This window comes from Epinephelus lanceolatus, chromosome 22, assembly GCF_041903045.1.
Source record: "Epinephelus lanceolatus isolate andai-2023 chromosome 22, ASM4190304v1, whole genome shotgun sequence".
In the NCBI taxonomy this organism is placed as follows: Eukaryota; Metazoa; Chordata; class Actinopteri; order Perciformes; family Serranidae; genus Epinephelus; species Epinephelus lanceolatus.
This window is the reverse complement of record NC_135755.1, coordinates 37,017,522-37,037,455: the sequence shown is the minus strand read 5'-3', so window position 1 is coordinate 37,037,455 and position 19,934 is coordinate 37,017,522. Positions and strand designations below refer to the sequence as shown.

The 19,934-nt window shown below is 39.5% G+C and overlaps 1 protein-coding gene across 4 annotated transcripts in view; it reads left to right on the top strand.

Moving 5' to 3' along the window:
• The window catches only part of pde5ab (phosphodiesterase 5A, cGMP-specific, b), a 317,570-nt gene that overhangs the window by 290,335 nt on the left and 7,301 nt on the right, over window positions 1-19,934 (top strand). For all 4 annotated transcript variants that reach the window (XM_078163748.1, XM_078163749.1, XM_033652071.2 and 1 more), the window contains exons 17-20: window positions 2,189-2,289; window positions 4,229-4,306; window positions 7,034-7,097; window positions 18,556-18,630. In XM_078163748.1, coding sequence (XP_078019874.1) covers window positions 2,189-2,289; window positions 4,229-4,306; window positions 7,034-7,097; window positions 18,556-18,630 — 318 coding nt within the window. The remainder of the gene's footprint in view (window positions 1-2,188; window positions 2,290-4,228; window positions 4,307-7,033; window positions 7,098-18,555; window positions 18,631-19,934) is intronic.

The following is a 19,934-nucleotide window of genomic DNA, read 5'->3' as shown; positions in this document are numbered from 1 at the left end:
ACAATAGCTCCATGCTATGTTCCCTGAACATGCCTACACATGTTAATAATATTTGTAATTATGTTGTATGTTAATTTGTTCCAATTACTGTAGACTCCCATGCTAATACACATTTGAGTTAAAAGCTACAGTACACTGGGAAACAATGACGATCTACAGTATACCCTGAGTGGCAGGATCTAATTATTGTGATTTTTACTTGAACATTAACAAGAATCAAATGTATGCACCATAATAAAGAAAATGCCACACCGTAGCCTGCGGCAAGGACATTGCCTTTGTACATGGGATACTCTACCTACTAAGCCACTGGCCGTCCCCAGAGGTGAAAAGTTTCAGCTGACTTTCTAAGTTTCGTTTTGTTGTTAGGTGTAGGCTTTCTTCCGGTTACAGAGTTAAAGTTAAAGAGTCCAAACCCAATTGCCAGAATGAATGTTGGCATTATTACATGGTAGACACAGTGAAACTTTACGTTTCATAAATGCTGTAGTTAACATGTGGTTGTGTTTGGTGCTAAAACCACTTGGTTATGGTTAGGAAATGTCATGTTTTGGCTTTAAATACCTTGTTATGGTGCCACAAGTGTCGCTGGAACTGCAGCTGATAACACCACGATGTCTTACTAAAAAATAAAATAAAACCACTTTTGGTGGCACAATCACCACTGGAAATGCTGCGATGTCTTGCTATGAAACAGAGTCCAGCTATCTTTGACACAATCTTTCAGCTAAAATAATCAAATAGTCATTTTTAGAGACCTGCCATTGCTGTTGTGGAGCTGTTGTAGAGCTGTTCCTGACAGATCATATATTTATGTAGGGGTAAAAGTTCATGTCCTCTGGCAAGTGTCCCACTGATACTACTAACAGTTCACCACATCCAGTGTTCCATCTCAGCAAAGGTTCAAATCAAAGTCCCCCCAAACCCACCCCTATTGTATAAGGTAGTTTCAAATACATGTTCACTCACTTTTTTAAGATATTTTTTCGGGCATTTTTGCCTTTATAGATAGGACAGTTAAGCGTGAAGGGGGGAGAGAGAGAGGGGTAATGACATGCAGCAAAGGACCACAGGCTGGAGTCGAACCCGGGCTGCTGCAGCAACAGCCTTGTACATGGGGCGCCTGCTCTATCCACTAAGCCACCGATGTCTCAAATACGTGTTTACTCTTTACATGGAATTTTTCAATTCTGTTTGCACCACTGACAACTGTATTGGGTTGGAGGCAGCAGTCTCTGAGAGATATCTCTAAACCCAGACAGAAAGGGTAACTTTAATCCTTGTAAAGAGCCTTGAATTTACATTGTACACCTTTATATAAACAATGTTATCAGTGATTTGTATGTCACATTAAACTGTAATAAGGCAGAATTACCATTCTCAAACTGGGCCACAGTTCATATCATTCAGCCTGACGTTGCCAATGGATTCTACACAGGGAGAGGATGGTGTGGTAGAGGCGTTCACTGGCCTTAATTAATGTTGTTTCCTGCTTGTTGCAGGATCCTGGATCTCTCCATCTTATTTATTATGCCTTTTCTGCTCATTTTCCAACTGCTAGCCTACTCCTCAGCCCTGTGATGGTCCAATAAAACATAGTGACTTACAGCCTGCTCCGATCTTTATGGCCTCTAAACAAACTCTAAATACACTCCCGACTCCACAGCACTACTTAACCCCACTGCTGCTGGACACATTCAGACGGAAATGCATTCACACAAATGCAAGCATGCATGGACTGTCACAAGAGAGCATTCATGCACGTACACACTCTTAAAAGCTCTTGAAATGGAAGGGACATAGAATAATGTGCCAGCTACCATGCTTATAAACACTCAAGACATGTGGACTGGATTTATTTGTTTGATTGTGTGTGTGTGTGTGTGTGTGTGTGTGTGTGTGTGTGTGTGTGCTTTTCCAGTTAGCGTTGTCATGGCAACCCCTTGGTGGTCTCTTACAGAACAGACTGTGGTCATCATCATTCCTTAGGGGGCTGCTATCTCACTTTGTGTACAAACACATATACACAGTCAAACTTAAGTGTACTCTCTGTATATGTAAATCATTCAATGAAATACAGAGCTGTTCCTGAACTTACACAATTCTTTCCTTGTGTTTCTCTCCCTCTCTCTCTCTCTCTCTCTCTCTCTCTCTCTCTCTCTCTCTCTCTCTCTCTCTCTCCCTCCAGGGAAACCAGATCCTGAGCGGTCTCTCCCTAGACGAGTACAGGGCCACTCTGAAGATGATCGAGAGAGCTATTCTGGCCACTGACCTGGCCCTGTACATGAAGTAGGTAGCAAATGTCAAGCACAGATGGAAATCTGACTGAAGAGTGGTAGAGAGGGGGAGGACGGAAGAAAAGTTCATTTGGGCAGAGGAAACAGAAGGGAGACTATTTTGAAGTATTTTGAGTTGGGGTGATGACATTCAATCAGCACAATACAACAAAGAGCCCACCCGCCTTGTCACTCAAGAATGTTAAAAATCCTAGAGTGAAACACAGGAATTGTGTTTTTACTTGTAAAGCGCAGTAATAGTTACATTTATTTTTGTGCCTTCTAGAGTTGGACGGAGGCATTATGTATTCAGGTTGTCCGTCCATATGCCCCATCCTTGTGAACATGATATCTTGAGAGCCTCAGGGGAATTTCTTCAAATTTGGCACAAACATTCAGTTGGACTCAATGATGAACTGATCAACTTTTGGTGGTCAAGGGTCAAGGTTGCTATGACCTCGCATCCATCTCATTCTCATAAACACAGTATTTCAAGAACAGCTTGAGGGAATTTCTTCAAATTTGGCACAAACGTCCACTCGGACTCAACAATTAACTTCTGTCTATGATTTTGGTGGTTAAAGGCCAAGGTCACTGTGACCTTGCATCTGTCTCATTCTCGTGAATGCAATATCTCAAGAACACCTTAAGGGAATTTCTTTAAATATGACACAAACGTCCACTTGGACTGAGGAATACACTGATTAAAATTTGTGGTCGAAGGTCAAAGGTCAAGGTTAGTGTGACCTCACAAAATAACTCAAGAATTCATATGCTAATTATGCTAATTATGACAAAACTTCACACAAATGTCTAATAGGATAAAATAATGAAATGACCACATTTTATATCCCAAAGGTCAGCTTCACTGTGACATCATAATGTTCTGCATAAAACACTTTACTGGCCAGTATTAAATATCATATCTCAGGAACAGAAGGGGAAATATTTGGTCAGATATTTAATTGGTGACACTTCTGTGCTGTTGGGGGGAAGATGTATGTGAAACAATTAAGTTACTTTGGGGCAGTACATAGCCTTACAAAGACAGTATAAACAAAGGAATGTTAGCCTTGATCTTGCCAACACTAATTCATGTCTTGTTACAAATATGTCAGCAACCAACCTACGGTGTATGTTCTTTTCCAAATCTCTAACGATACTAAAGAAATAATGGGATTACTTCAGTCACTACCCCTTGTAACTGTGTTCCGAGGGCCATAGGGACACTCCTAAACAAAGGGTAGGGGTAAAAAGAAGAAATGGAATTGGGCCTTAGTCATTTGATCCCTGTTGTTATACGAAGACTGTTGTTATATAAAATAAATAAAGCCTCCAGTAGCACAATAGGATGGGACATTTACTGGCCACATGCATTGAAAGACAATTTCTAACTGTCTTATTTTAACCAAATTGTATTTCATTGTTTTTATGCCAACATGTTGAGGTTAGTGGGTTGTAATTTTGGTTTTGGGAAATTAACATACCCATCATTTTGCTAATATTTGAACAACCTGTAGATATTTTGAATTTATACTATTATCACAGTGTCAGCATGATATACCTCGAAAATACTGTACATTGCTGACCTCCTCAGAAACCCTTGCCTGCACTTACATTTGTCTAAGATGCTCTGATGGAGCCTATTGGCTTTCCACGCAACAAAATTTTGAAGAGAAAAAATGTATTTGGAAAAAAAGATCTTTGCTTTAAATGTTAATTTTTACATAATTTCATCTATAATTAGGTTATTTTGTCTTAGTTTTGTTTATTGGATCATTTTAGAAGGAAAATCAATTGAATAACATGCAACATGAACAGTTATGTTCCTAGGAAAAAGTTGTCTTTATCCTTTTATTTCTTTTTTATTCTTCCTTTGTCACTTTTTTAAATTCCTATCTGCTGTGTCAGTGAATGTTTGTGTGTGGGTGTGTGTGTGTGTGTGTTGTCAGGAGGCGTGGCGAGTTCTTTGAGCTCACCAAGAACAGCCAGTTTGTTTGGGAGGATGAACATCACAGAGACTTGCTGAGGTGAGTACCAACCTTCCCAAACTCACATGCTAACTTTGTGGCTGTCAAAACAAATCTAATGAAAAAGTCACTATTTTGGCAACATTGCATGTAACAGAGCCAGGCTAGCTGTTTCAATTCAATTCAGTTCAATTCAATTTTATTTATAAAGCCCAGTATCACAAATAACAATTGCCTCACAGGGCTTTATAGCATACGACATCCCTCTGTCCTTTGGACCCTCACAGCGGATAAGGAAAAACTCCTCCCCCAAAAAATGGTAGAAACGTCAGGAAGAGCAACTGAGGAGGTATCCCTCTTCCAGGATGGACAGAAGTGCAATAGATGTCGTACAGAACAGATCAACATAATAAATTAACAGTAATCTGTATACAAAATGATACATGAAGAGAGACAGAGAGAGACAGAGAGAGAGCGAGAGAGAGAGAGAGAGAGAGAGAGAGAGAGAGATGCAGGACAGACAGGAATGACAGTAGCTTACAACAACATTAACTGAAGTAATAATATTATAATAGTAATTACGGCTATTGCCGTACAATATGTTATTGGTATATATTAATATATGATAATATATGTATGTGACAATAATCATATGTGCATAATAATAGTAGAAGTATGACTAATGATAACAGCAGCAGTAAAAGGCATCAGGCAGGACCACGGCAGCAGCAGAGCCACACACGTCACACCATCCAGGCACCACTGCGATATGAGTTAACCTGCGAGACAATGGAGCACAAAGGCTCCGGAGAAGAAGCAGAGTTAGTGACATGCAGTAGAGCCGAGTTAGTGTGATGCAGTAACAGGACATGAATGTTAGCAAAGGAGAGAGAGAGAGAAGGAGAGAAGGTGCTCTGTGTATTATAGGAGGTCCCCTGGCTCACTAGGCCTATGTCAGCCTAACTAGGGGCTGGTACAAGGCAAGCCTGAGCCAGCCCTAACTTTAAGCTTTATCAAAAAGGAAAGTCTTAAGTCTAGTCTTTAATGTGGAGACAGTGTCTGCTTCCTGGACCGAAACAGGAAGATGATTCCACAGAAGAGGAGCCCGATAGCTGAAGGCTCTGGCTCCTGATCTACTTTTGGAGACTTTTTTTTTTTTTTTTAATATATATTTTATTGATTTTAATTTTCAGAATGCAAAAGGAAACAGAAAAACAAAACAGGACAACAGAAAGAAAAACAAACAAACAAACAAACAAACAAACAAGCATGACAGCTCCTGAATCACAAATCATAGCAAAATGGCAGCATCGACAATATACATCACAGGACAAGCACAGCACAAAAGGAAAATTTACTCCATTCCTGTGTGAGGTCACAAGTTTTCAAGGAAAAGGGGGTTGATGAGAAGATACATTTTTAAAATAAAATTACAAAAAAGAAGGGAATAACTATCAATTGGAATTCATTCTGAAAGTTAATCCACCCCTCAGTAGTAACAAAATAATGGAACAAAATACATCGTCTAGCTAGTAACAGGAGTTTTGTTATAAGTGTGCTGAGAGGGGTTAAGATCAAGACCTTCTAGAGAGAATCCCAACAGAAACAATGCAGGTTCCCTTTTAATGTCCATGCCCAAGATTGTACAAAGCTCTTTTTTTAATATTTTTCCAAAAACGTGCAATAAAAGGGCATTTCCATATTAAGTGAAAATAAGTTCCCAACTCTTTCTTACATTTTTTACACATGGGAGATATATTGGAGTTGCATTTATTGAGAAACTGGGGTGTACATTATAGCCTGTGAAATATTCGGTATTGGCTCTCATTTAACCAATTACATAAGAATATTTTACTTGACAATGAAAATATCTTAGACCACTCTTCCTGGCTAGATTGGATTCCTAGGTCCTTCTCCCATGTACTAATAATTTTATCAATGTTATATTTGTCCAAGGACTGTAGCTTCTGATAAAAAATGGAAATAAACTTTTTTGTAATATTTGGAATGAGAAGAAGGTCATCAAGAGTGCTCCTAACGTACTTATCATCGGGAAACTTGCAGGCAGAGATTTATAAAATGTCTGATCTGTAAATATGCAAAAAAGAATGTGAAGGAAATTCCATATTTAATCTGAAGTTGCTGAAAAGACGTAATTGTTTCTGCTTCAAACAGGTCTCCGATTGTCTCCATCTGTATGCTGTGAAATTACTTTCAGTAGTTCTTTTATACAAATCATCTGTTCTTTATTAAGCAGTAAATAATTCAGAAAGTAAAGCATTATTGATAAAAATTTTAATTTTAAATGTTTGTACGTCAAATGCAGCTTTACTTTCCCAGAAGTTCCTTCACACAGAGATTAGTTTTTGTTTCTAACATGTTGTTAGTGATATTAAACACACAGACTATACCCATGCTTGACCATTAGCACATAAATTCCCTCATTGCAGTATAATATTTGGCGGTATGGCTCTGTTCTGAGGCCTCTCTGCTTTTCCTCAGTCTACGCAGAAAGGCTAAGAGAGAGAGAGCACATCTCTCTGCCCTTCCATGCCCCTACATTGAAAGCCTTAAGGCAGAGAAAGCACACCTCTCTGTCCTTCCAGATTGGTCTGTTTGAGATCAGCTGATGTAGCTGGGATGTGAGCTGAGCTTGACAACGTGTCCTGCCTGATCTAATACAATGCTCAATATGTGGCTTTATGTGCTATGAGGAGCTAATATTGACAAATAATCCAGATGTAGCTCTTTTAACATTAATGTGTGTCAATGTGTATCCCCCTTCAGGTCAATGCTGATGACTGCATGTGACATCTCAGCCATCACTAAGCCCTGGCCGGTGCAAAAAAGGGTAAACAGTGCCATATGTCTCTCTTATTTATCTGTATGTGTTAGTTGAACTGCAAGTTTTGGTTTTCTCTTGTTTACAGTTTCCTTTCTCTTCTTTTGTGTTGGTTGCTGTAGTCAGTTTCTGTAGGACATATGGCAACTTGTTTTTCTCCTCCATCATAAGCCATATAATGGTATTCATCCTTATACAGCATGAAAGACAAGAGAGAACCAGTGAACAAGATAATCAGTGTTGTATGAATATCAAGGATCATTTGGTTTTGTCAGATTATTCTTTCATGTCTGCTGGGCTGCTTATTGTATAATCAGTGGCACCATTGGTGATGATTTCAAGCAGGAAGCAGGGGACACATCCCCCTCCATATTTAGAACTTGTGCATTTATATGCTTCCATGCCAGTGATAGCTGTGGCAGGAAGCATTATGTTTTCAGGTTGTCGGTCTGTCCCATTCTTGTGAATGTGATATCTCATGAATGCCTTTAGGGAATTTCTTCCAATTTGGCAACGTTCACTTGGACTCAGTGATGCACTTATTAGTTTTTGGTGGTCAAAGGTCAAGGTCATTGTGAGCTTGTCTGTCTCATTCTCGTGAGCGGATATCACAAGAATGCCTTAAGGGAATTTCTTCAAAGTTGGCACAAATGTCCACTTTGACTTGGGGGTGAGCTGATTAGAATTTGGTGGTCACAAGTCAAAGGCCACTGTCACCTTGCATCCATCTCATTCTCATGAACATGATGTCTTTGGCAGGATTTATACCTCTGTCGAATCCACACCATACCTACAGCATAGACTCTATGTCGACACAGAGCCAACGCCATAGCCTGACATGCACCACCCCAGAAATGTAACTACATGTCGCAATGACGCAGAGCTCCTGTATATTTTTGTGAGCTGAAAATGATTTCCCTCAGTGGAAACAAAAGGTTAATTTACTTTTATTTCGCAGATAAGAAACAGTAACTTGTAAAACAATAAAGCCCCCACAAAATAGTATTATAAGTCTCGTGTGTGATTTATCTTGGCTTCATATGAGTAGAGGAAATCTCTTCTAGTCGCTAGGCTAATTTATACAATGTAAAATGCCATAGGCTTGTGCTAACAACCTCATCTTGTTGTATTTATTCGGAAAACATGTTTAGTATAAGGCAATTGTTTTGTCAGTGAACCCTGTGAGTTGTAATGGAGCTGAATTTTATAATGTTACCTTTGTTAAATGTTGCTGTTGTCCCTCGCTTCATATGAGTAAAGGACATTTGTACTGTATGTAATTGAATATAGGTCATAAAAGAAATCATTGCATTCCAATTTTATCTACATTTTATACAGCATCCCAACTTTTTTGGAATTGGATCTGTACATTTCAAATATATATCTGTATGTAGGTATGTATGTATGTATGGCTGGATGGATGGATGGATGGATAGATAGAAAGATAGATATTCTAGCTTTTCTCACACAAATATTGTTTTCATACTGTTCATAGGCACAGTACAGAGTTGATTCTTTATGTCAAGAAATGAATCAGATGACATGCCAAATGTGACCTTTTCTCTGAACGCCCACAGAGCCTGAAGAGGAAAGCTTGGGTTACCGGTTGATAACCACCTTCATGGTACCTGTGAACACTGACCTCAGGTTACACCTTAATCAGTGATTTCACAGCAGATGTTTTGTACTCTAAACCTAATGAGAGAAACCTGTTGTTACCTAATTGATAAGGATGTGGCCTGGCATGCAACAGACTAGATTTCTAGTTGTAGATAGTAGTGCAGCACTTGTGCTTCATATCTCTGCCTCTTTTATCTTTGATACTTTAATTCCCACTCTAATGACCTCAACACTCTCCCTCCCTCTCTCTCTCCACACACACAGACATTTGTTTCAGTGTTCCAGTGTCCCACCTTTGTTGTGCCTGTTGCCTCCCCGCAGACCTTCATCAGTCTGCACCTCGTTAGTATCCACAGGCACAGTAGAGAGGTTCAGACAGGCAGACACACTCCATGTTTGTTTGTATATGTGGTTGTGTGTGTTGACAAGTGAGAGCTCATTAATAAAAACAGCTGTGCCCCTGTCCTCAGTTGACACCTCTTGGAAAAAACATTCATGAAGGTTAACATGCAAATATATTCTCTCACTTAAACACACACATACACAAGCGCTGGTGCATCATCAGGATCTCATCAGCAAACTGTTGGTCTCGTGCCAAAATTAAGGAGAACTGGGGTCCGTTTCACAAAGCAGGTTTAGTGAAAACTCTGAGTCTGTTAACCCTGAAATGAGGGAAACTCTGGGTTTTCCATTTCAGAAAGGGAGGTAACTTAAACCAGAGAAAGCGGAGTAACTCCAGCCCGTTTGAACGATACCGTTCTTTTTGAACGGTACCGTTTCACATCACAGTCCATCATTTAGCCTATATCCATAACCTCATCCGTCGTGACATAACCAACATCACCAACCGTGGATGTGCACTTTCATCTACCCAGATTCTTTGTGTTGCTCTTCAGTTTTTTGCAAATGGGAGTTTTCTGTATAATATCGGAGATGCAGAAAATATCAGTAAGGCCACTGTCTGCAAAGCCGTGAGAAAAGTGTCCCTAGCTCTGAAACGTCTATTAAACTCTTTTATTGTGTTCCCTGGACATAAACCTGTGAGGCTCATCAAAGAGGAGTTCCACAGGATTGCAGGTGAATGATGTAGAAATTAGTTAAAATTTATGATTATAAATCATATTCAGTTAATGACATGGTGCTGCAACCTCAGACGGGGATTAGTCATTTTAATTTCTTTTAGGATTTCCCGGTGTGATAGGGTGCATTGATGGAACCCACATTCCCATCATTGCTCCTTCACAAAATGAAGGAGACTATGTGAATAGGAAGTCCATTCACAGCATTAATGTGCAGGTAGATTGACTGTCTCAAAATGTCAGACTGCATCACACTGCAAAAACTCAAAATCATACCAAGAATATTTGTCTTATTTCTAGTCAAAATGTCTCATTTTTAGTCAAAACAAATCACACCTAAAAGTAACTTGTTTTTGGACAATTTCCACTTGTTTCAAGCACATTTTCACTTGAAAAATAATGAGGTGGGATTGCATCTAAGTGAACTAAATTTTAGCTTTAACACCATTCCACCTGTTTGCCTCTGTAACTAGCCAAATATTATTGTGATTGCATAAATGTATGAAATAAATTTAAACTTACGCATTGACTCGAGCAGTAATTTTCTCCCACGCCGACTCCCGTTCCTTCGCTGCTGCAGCCGTGTTACTCTTCTTCCTGAAAACAGCTTCAAATTCGCTGTATGAGCGCATTAAAATATCCAACTCCAGAGGAGTAAAAAAATGCAGACCTTTTCTTGTCGCTTGTTGCCATGGTGAATCGTGGTATTGGGGCTCCGTTGATGACGGCTTTTTAAAGTCGTGGTGCACGCGCTTAACTCAGAGTGAACAAACTCTGTGTTGATTGAACCGATTGAAATCACCTGTTCTGAAACCCGTAACCCAGAGTTTCCCATCTCAGAGTTACTCAACTCAGAGTTCAGAGTTAGGCTCAGAGTTTGTTGAACCTCCTTTCTAAAACGGACCCCTGATTATTTCCTCTTTGTGTATTTGTCCCATGCATGGATTCAAATTTTTATTTGCATAAGATTTTGACTTTTAACTTTAACGTTGGAGTTCCATTTTAGTTTTCAGAGAAATATTTTTTCAACACATTTACCAGCTTGTTGCTAACTTTGCTGTTTGGAGCTGGGCAGGTAGTGTAAGCCTTTTCACTGAAAACAGCTGCTTGCCATAGCTGGATATGACGCAGATGAGAGTAAGTACTGAGTTGTTGTCTGTTTTTCCTTTTACTTGTAAAGCACTTTGGTCTCAGCTCAATTAAACCTGAAACATTGCGATTTTACAACATGCATCTTATATAAGGAAGACCCTAAATTTGTTTCTCTTTTGAACCAAGTTATCTTGTTATAATTCAACCATCCATATACTAAAAGGCATTATTTTCTGCTACAGCTCATTGTTTATGTCAGCAGCCTACAGGTGCATCCTTTATTACAACATATTCTCATAGAACAGTTCATATGATATCCTACAAAAAATGCACACACAACAGTTCATATGATATCCTAAGAATTTGCGCCTCATGAATGACGTTACTGTACGTAATTAACGTAAAGTTACGGAGGTTAGGTTTAGGCAATAAAAGTTACTGAGGTTAGGTTTAGGAAAAGAACATGGCAAGGACATACTTTAAAATGACTCAAAGTTCACTCAAAGTTTACATGGATCCAAATACGCCACTCTAGATGACAGTCTGTTTTTTTGTGACCCATCCACTACCCCAACCTGCCTCCTTACAGGTGTAGGAAAACGTGAAAAATTTGTGATATCAGCCTATTTTTGGTAGCACCTAAAATAACTCAGTTTAACTAAGTCAGTTAAACTCAGTCTTAAATTAAGATCTCCTGGTCTGTAAGCTTGGAAACTTTTTCATAACACATTTTATAGTTCAGTGGGGTTGAATGGGGCACTTATTCATAGTCAGTGTATTACCTACAGTAGATGTCAGTCGGCACGCCCCCAGTTTGGAGAAGCACACTGGAGTCTGACACAAAAACTAATCAATGTACTGCTATGGACAGGATCATTAACAAAACATATTTTGGCCAATAAAAAAAATATACAACAGATTAAGTGTAGAGTATTTTCACTGCTTTATCTTTCCATCAGACAGCCTGTTACAAAGGGAAAACCATTAAGAGTTCCAGTTCCACATCTATGCTCTTTTCAAAGCCACCAGACTGCATTTAGAAAAACAGTAATTTTAGCTCACTGAACACAGAAGCTGCTGGTCTACTGCTTCCTTGATCAGTTAGTTAGTTTGTTATTGTGGGACTTTGGTAAATCCGGACTAGCCACTTTAAACACCAAAGTCACACAATTACACCAATAAAATAACTGATCGAGGCAGCGGTAGGCCAGCAGCTCCTGTGTTAAGTGATGTTAAATCACTGTTTTTCTCAGTGGAGTCTGGCTTTGAAGAAAGCAATATAACAGCTTCAGTTACCCATTGAGGGTTACCATCTAATGGAAAGGTAACGCAGTAAAAATACTCTCAATATAGCGTACACTTAAACTGATGATGGCTTTGTCCAAAATAATTTACTCATTCACTACTCCCAAACTCACTACATAGGAAGTTCTATATAGAAGACTACATAGTGAGCTCACCCGCAACGTGAAAAAACACTTTCGGACACTACTGGGGTCATTTTCTTGGTGTCATTAATTACGCCATTGCTGTCGCATAATTAAAACGTTATTTTAACATCATGTATTTTCCCAAATTAATAAATAATGTTACAAAGTACTTTGTGGCCATTTGTGTTGTGCTGAGATGTGCTGCTCTGCTCATATTAGACATAGGCCTATTAAAGTGACACTTACCTTTCTGGAAATGTTACACTTTTCTTTGTTTAGGTTAAAATGCTATTAATAAGCTAATGGCACACTAAGTGAATTCCAACAGAGATACAAACTCATAATTACACCATTCTCATATGGTTCTTAGAAAATTCAGACCAATCATTGCATTCGGGCAGAGCGTCCTGTCTGTCTTCCCTACATGGAAGCCTCCGACTGACGTAACCCCCCCGCCCCTGACCAGGAAGAGTGAGTCTGTGAGACAACATATAGGCTAGTTACAGGGACGCTTGTGGATATAAACTTTTCTCCATAACAATGGCAGACAAATGCGGACCACCGCTTCCACCTCCAGTTGCTCCAACAGGGAAATCATTTGGCAAAAGAAAGAATATTGGGTAACACTTTACTTGAAGGTCTCTACATAAGGATGACATGACACTGTCATAACTATGACATGACAATGTCATGAACTTGTCATGTGTCATTCGGTTTTTGTAATGACAAGTTGACATTGTTTGGGTTGTCTTGATTATGACAACTTAACATTAATCAAAGTGACATTTCCAGAAGTTGTCTTTGTCATGACAAGTTGACATTAAATTTGTTTGGGATGTCCTTATTATGACAGCTTTCTTAGTTGTCTAAAAACAAGCCAGTCTGAGGTAGAACCTGTGGTCCTTGCCTTAGCCCAGGCTGAGTTCCTCTCATGAACAGTGTCTGCTAGTTCAGAGGAGAACCAGGGGTTATCGAGATCCTTTACTCTGTACCTCCTATAGAGAGCATGGGTGTTAATGATTTTGGTAAACGCATCTTTAAAAAAGGCCCATGCTGTCCACATCAGGGATCAGCTCAGTTCTACCCCAACTGAAATGGTCTAAATCATGATAAAATCCTTGCTCACTAAAAAGTTTAAGATTCCTCTTAGAAACGATACGTGGCTTTAATTTGGGGACCTTAGTGTTCCTTACAGCAGCAACAACACAGTGGTCGTTTAAGTCATTGCAAAAAACACCGATAGCTGAAAATCTATGAGGAACATTTGTAAGAATCAAGTCAATTAAGGTGGACTTCTCAATACATTTAAGATTTGAACGAGTGGGGGAGTTAATCGGCTGGGTAAGATTGACAGAATCACAAAAGGATTTGAACTCATCAGATACTGGCTTAAGCCAATCCCAATTTAGATCACCAGCTAAAACAAGTTCATTGTACTTTAGTCTGGATAAAAGGTGTGACAAAGAATGCAATGCATCTTTTGAGGCAGACGGAGGCCTATAACAACCAACAACAGTTATGTTGATGTTTTTGGCAATTTCCACATTTAAAGCCAGGAATTCCAAGTGCTTACCGATTGATTCAGACAGAACAACCCTGGTGTGGAGGCTAGATTTGACAAAAACAGCAACACCGCCTCCTTTCCATGGTTTGTCAGAGCGATAAACATTGTATCCAGCAATGTCAATATCTGAATCAGAAACTGATTTTGTTAACCAAATTTCAGATATTACAACAATGTCCGCCTCAGTTGAATTAACCCATATTCGAACCATGTCCATTTTTGATAACAAGCTGCGTACATTAAGATGAATAATACTTAAGCCAGACAGATGTTTAAAGTCAGCTGGGGTCAAAATACATTGCAACTCAGGACCAGGATTAGGCTGCACGTTACCAGACGTAAGTAGTAATAAAACAATCAACCATTTCTGTTTAGCTCTATTAGACCTTAGTGGTTTCATTAAAGTATCTCTCTTAGTATGTAGTCCTAATACAAAGACACGAGTGCAACTTGAAGAAACAGTAAAATTGTCTTTTAGAGCCATAAGGCTGTGCAGACGTGTTAAGTCCATAGCTCAATGGTGAGAGTTAAAGGCTGGGGTAACAATGCAGAACCCAGCGGCCTGACAGAGGCGCTCGAGGCTGCACTGTCATAATGGCAGGAGCGATCCAAACAGACCCGGGAATGCAGGACTATGGTTGAGCCATAATGAGTCCTGACCAAACAGCCCAGGAGGAGGACAAATAAAAAACTGGCTTTGAGCAACATTGTCTCTTAGTTCCTAGCAACAAGTTCGAAATAGCAGCTAGCAGGGTAGCACAGTCTAGCTTCGTGAGTTGGGGATGACCTCCGTCGTCAGCCCGAAGGGAATCCCTTGCACTCACAACCAGGAAGTCAGAACCGGCAGTTTCAGACACAGCCATGGATTGTTTTAGGTGACACATTTTATTGGTGGCTAAAATACATTTTATTGATGACCCCTCCACGGCAGAACATTGGTTTGCTTCCGTGTCTGACTCCAGCCTGCTTCTCCAAACTGGGAATGTGCTGACTGTTATCTACTGTAGATAACACATTGACTATGGATAAGCACCTCATACAAGCCCACTTCAAAAATCTGAACTATCCCGTTAAAGCCTAAAAAGCAGCTCGTTTCATCTTTGGATCCATTCATTCATCCTTAAAATATCAGTTTCATATGACATGATTTCCTTCTGTTATATAGGAGTATAGATCACATTGTGTGTAATTCTGTCTTTTCTGTAATGGTGTAAAGTTTGACCTTGGCTATGATGATAAGGATAATTCAGATAAAGAGTTATTACAACTTGAGTCTTAATTCTGTAGCCATAGCTTTTGGCAGCATTCTGGTAAACAAGGTAATTTTGCTCAGTTTTTATACACCATGGGCCACATCTACTAAAGGTTTGCGTGTATAAAAACGCGTGCAAACTCATTGCACATGCAAAAAAATGTACAAACTGATTTACTAACAGTGCGCACAAAGGGTTGCGTCTTTCAAAGGTGCAAAATAGCGCGTCTGCATCCAGTTAGTACGTTTGCTGCAATGAACATGCAATATGGGGTGTTTACACGCAATTGTGTGTGTGCTGGGAGGAGAAAATGTAAATTTATTAATTTCGCACACGCAAAATGATTTATCAAACCTGAAAGCAATTTTGCAAATAGAAACTGCGTCTATATTTAACACATGTCAAAGGGAGGTGCAAACCGTTTGTATGCGTAATTGTGCACACATGGCTGCGGTTATTGTTGCAAGAAGGAGACACAGAAACAATGAAAGAAGATGCAGAGAACGCATTTTTCACCCTTGTGTGAACATTTTTGGAATGAATGAGGAAACAGTCATCAAAATATAACGCCTATCCAGTATTGCCATTTTGGAGCTGTTGGAGGAACACAGAGCGGATTTGGAGCCAGCCATGAGAAGGAGTCACGCAATACCTGCAATAACAAAACTCCTTGCAAGTTTACATTTTTTTGCATCTGGGTCATTCCAGTGTAAGGTAGCTATTACAGCTGGGATCTTCCAATCCCGTTTTTCAGATGTGCTGTCTGAAGTCCTAAATGCCATTACCAACGGTGTGGCAAAATATCCCGGGTCAGTACACGATTCTTTTATTCTGAGAAACAGTTTTCTGTTTTCCAAGTTGCGAGATGGCAAGTTTGGAGATGGCTGGCTTGTAGGAGAGTCAATTTGTAAAATCCTTTGTAAAATAATTACATTAAAAACAAGAGCGTGTTTCATATTGATTCATATGTTTTTAAGTTGATAATGCATACCCCCTACACCCCTTCCTCCTGACACCTGTTCTCAACCCGACCACTGCCGGAGAGATAAGGTACAACGAGGCCCATATCCGCACACGGAATATTGTGGAGCGCACCTTTGGAATCCTGAAGAGCAGGTTCCGTTGTTTGGATTGCACTGGAGGAGCACTGCTGTACAGGCCAGAAAAAGTGGCCCAGATTGTAGTGACCTGCTGCATGCTACATAACATCGCCAAGCAACATGTGCTGGAGCATAATGGCATGCCGTAGGAGAATGCTATAGTTCTAACTTTTATCGTGGCAAAAAAACAAAACTAAACAGTTCTTTATCGTATAGCCTATTTTACACAAAATGAATATTCATAGCCAATATAAGAAAACTTAAACGTGACAGTTGAGTGTATTATTTGTGTTTCCTTTTACGCAGGTGGAACTTGCCCACCGTGCGCACCTCTCCTCCCTCTCCTGTCCCTGGCTGTTGGTCAGAGGCATCTCATCTACTGTGCCCCCACCTGTTTTATTTGCAGATGTTTTATTATACGCCAATTTTTCTTTTGTTCTTCTTCTGATGTCTTGATATCTTCTTTTCACTTCATCCACTGTTCGCATCGTTTTACCAACAGCATTTGCTTTTTCACAGATTTCTTCCCATATAGCGTTCCTTTGTGAGACAGTCAGGTTTCTTTGCTGTAGCTCATTTAAGTGTTTATTGGCCTCATCTACCAACACCTCTAATTCCATAGGGTCGAATTTCACTTTGTGCTTTCTCTCCAAACTCGCCATGCTGCAAACCAAAAAAACACGCAAAACCCTCATTTAAATAGGGTGTCTCCAACACGTTTGTCACCTGTTGTCATTTACGCAATCACTCTTAGTAAATCACGGGCAAACCGCAGTTCAGCCCCACATGGAGAATTCTAGATTGCACAGGCAAATTAGTACAGGCAAATTGGGATCTTAGTAGATCCGGCCCCAAATTGTTTTAGGTTTTTTTGTTTATCTGTTTTCCTTTAAAACCTGCTGATTTTATGACTTGTCTGTTTTATTTTGCTGCCTTATGAAGCACTTTTGAATGCTGCTGTAAACCAGAATTATCTTTAAAGATTCACATTGTTCTGGTCTCAATCTCAAGTCTATTTGGGGTCAGTTTTGACATAGTTTTAATTTAGGTGGCCATAGGTGACCAGTGTTCCCAAGTTTTACTTGTTTGACCATACTATTCATGAGCATATGGCTTACATGTGCAAGCATTCTCCAACATCAACCGTTTGAAATGCTTTCATAAACCCAGTAGTAGGTGTTTCTTGCTGTTGTTGGAAGTCTAATGAAGCAGTCCCAGACCACTGAAATTATTTTGACATGGAGCTAACTTGCTTCGCTATGCAGACGAAAAATGTTGGTATTTTGGCTGACGAGTAAATAAAGACAGTTACATAGCCTCACTGGTTAACATTTGCTACATGCCTACTGTTGGTTTTTAGTCAGCTATAATAAGCCCTCTCTCTGGCTGAGTCCGCCTGCAACTCCGTGGTACTGAGCCTTTATTATAGACTCAATCAATGAGCTGCAGATGACTTTAACAAACACTCACTGAGTGATACTGATTGGAGCCCGAGGCTGCAGTCAAATCTCATTTAACTCTCTGTAAACAGATGGAGACCATTAACTTAGAGTGACTACCACTCCTTTGGCAGACCTCTCCTTCTTCTTACTGTATTTACTTTTTTTTTATCCTGACTAGCCTTTCTACATACCTACTTTTTCTCTTTTACATTTCTTCTGTCTTAGTGTTTCTTGCCTGCTTTTGTTTTTGCTTTTGTTTTTCCTCAATTCGTCTTGTGTTTTTCTTGCCTTCTTTGTATATATTCTTGGTCTGTCTTATTGTTTTTTCAGTCACTTCACATTGTCAAAGTTTGACAATGTTGGCTCTGGCAGCAGAAGACGCATTATGTCTTCTCCATGGTAGGATGTCCCAACCTTGTTCTTAAAATCAACCTCCTATGATGTTCTTTAAAATGCCTCCACTGAAACTCAAACTGCCACAAGTACGCCAGAGAGTTTAAAAGGTTAAGTACAATAATAGAACAGCAGTGTGATTTGCATAGATTTTTGCATTTCACCTTAGATGGAGTTGTGTCTAATCCAAGCTGAGGATTTGATAGTGATGATAAGAGAGAAAACTGTGGAAGCTTAGTTTGAGGTGTGGAATCTGTGGAACATTAACTGACTATTTTTTTTCCCTGTTGTGGTACATTAATAGTTTGCTTGTGTATAAACGATGAAAACCACTCTTACCAGTTTTTGCTTGTAGTAAAATGTGTTTTGAACTAAAAGTGTTAATGTTGTTAATTATGTACAAGTCTTTTTGTCATATTCTGTCTCATCAGCTGGAGGTCTGCTTTAAATTAAAGATTCAATTTGACCTCACCGGTGTCCTCTCTCTGATACAGATTGCGGAGCTGGTCGCCACTGAGTTCTTTGAACAGGGGGATAAGGAGAGACGAGAGCTGAACATTGAGCCCAGTGTAAGTGCAATGTGTCGCTTCTATTCTGTGACGAAAACCTTTCTAAAAAGTACAGCATAAGCTGTGGTGTGCCTCAGGGATCCATGTTTGGTCCCTTGGTTTTTAATATTTATGTGCTTTGACCCAGTTGTTATCATCAAAAGACATGGCATCTTATTTAAGAGTGCAAATGCTAAAACTAAAGAGTTATTTCGTTTTGTTTTTTTTTTAAATACCTCTGCACTGGTGATAGCCCGGGCTGGAAGCATTATATTTCCGTATTGTCCGTTCCATTCTTGTGAACGTAATATCTTAAGAATGCTGTGAGGCAATTTCTTTAAATTTGGCACAAACGTCCACTTGGACTCAAAAATGAACTGATTCAATTTTGGTGGTCAAGGTCAAGGTCACTGTGATCTTGCATGCATCTCTTTCTTGTGAAAGCATTATGTTAAGAATACCTTGAGGGAATTTCTTCAAATTTGGCACAAATGTTCACTTGGACTTAATGATGAACTGATTAGACTTAAGTGGTCAAGATTAAGGTCACTGTGACTTTGCATCCATCTGTTCTGCATAAAACACTTTTCTGGCCATTATTCAACATCATATCTCAGGAACAGAAGGGGAGACATTTGGTCACATACTGAATTAGTAACACTAATCTTGGGTGCCCACCTTGAAATGATGCTGATTGTACAGATCTCCTGTGCTGCCAGGGGGAAAGATGTGGGTGAAGCATCCATGTTTTTAAAGACATGGATATAATAATAACAGTAACCAAATTTGATAGTAAAGCCTGATGAATTTCAGTTCTTGACGTAGCAGAGGTTAACTATTCATTCACTCTTGTGAGACAGCAGATACAATTCCTAAAATATATTTATTCATAAAGGAAGCAAAGCAAAACAAAAACACACAAAATCTAACTAACTAACTATATACAACATAACCAAATCAAAGCTGGCTTCAGATCAGGGGAGGTGTTGTCTGACCGTGTGGTCAGGACAAAGACAAAGGAAAAGAAGGTAGATTTTTGTCTTTGGGTGTTGCTCTGTTGAAAGCGAATTTGTAAATGAGTCTATGTGAATGTGATATGTGTTGCAAAGGGTCTGGATTAGTGCAGAGGATATTTAGTTGCATGTAAGACTCTGTCTGAGAACAGCATTAGCAAACTAACCTCACGTAGCTTTGGCAAAGCCAACTAGCCAATAACCTAACTACAAACAATCACAACTATGACTCAATAAACAGCATTAAATCACATTCAGCAAGTCTTGCTTAGCCTGTACAGCTGTGATAAAGCTATGCCCATTACCAATCCT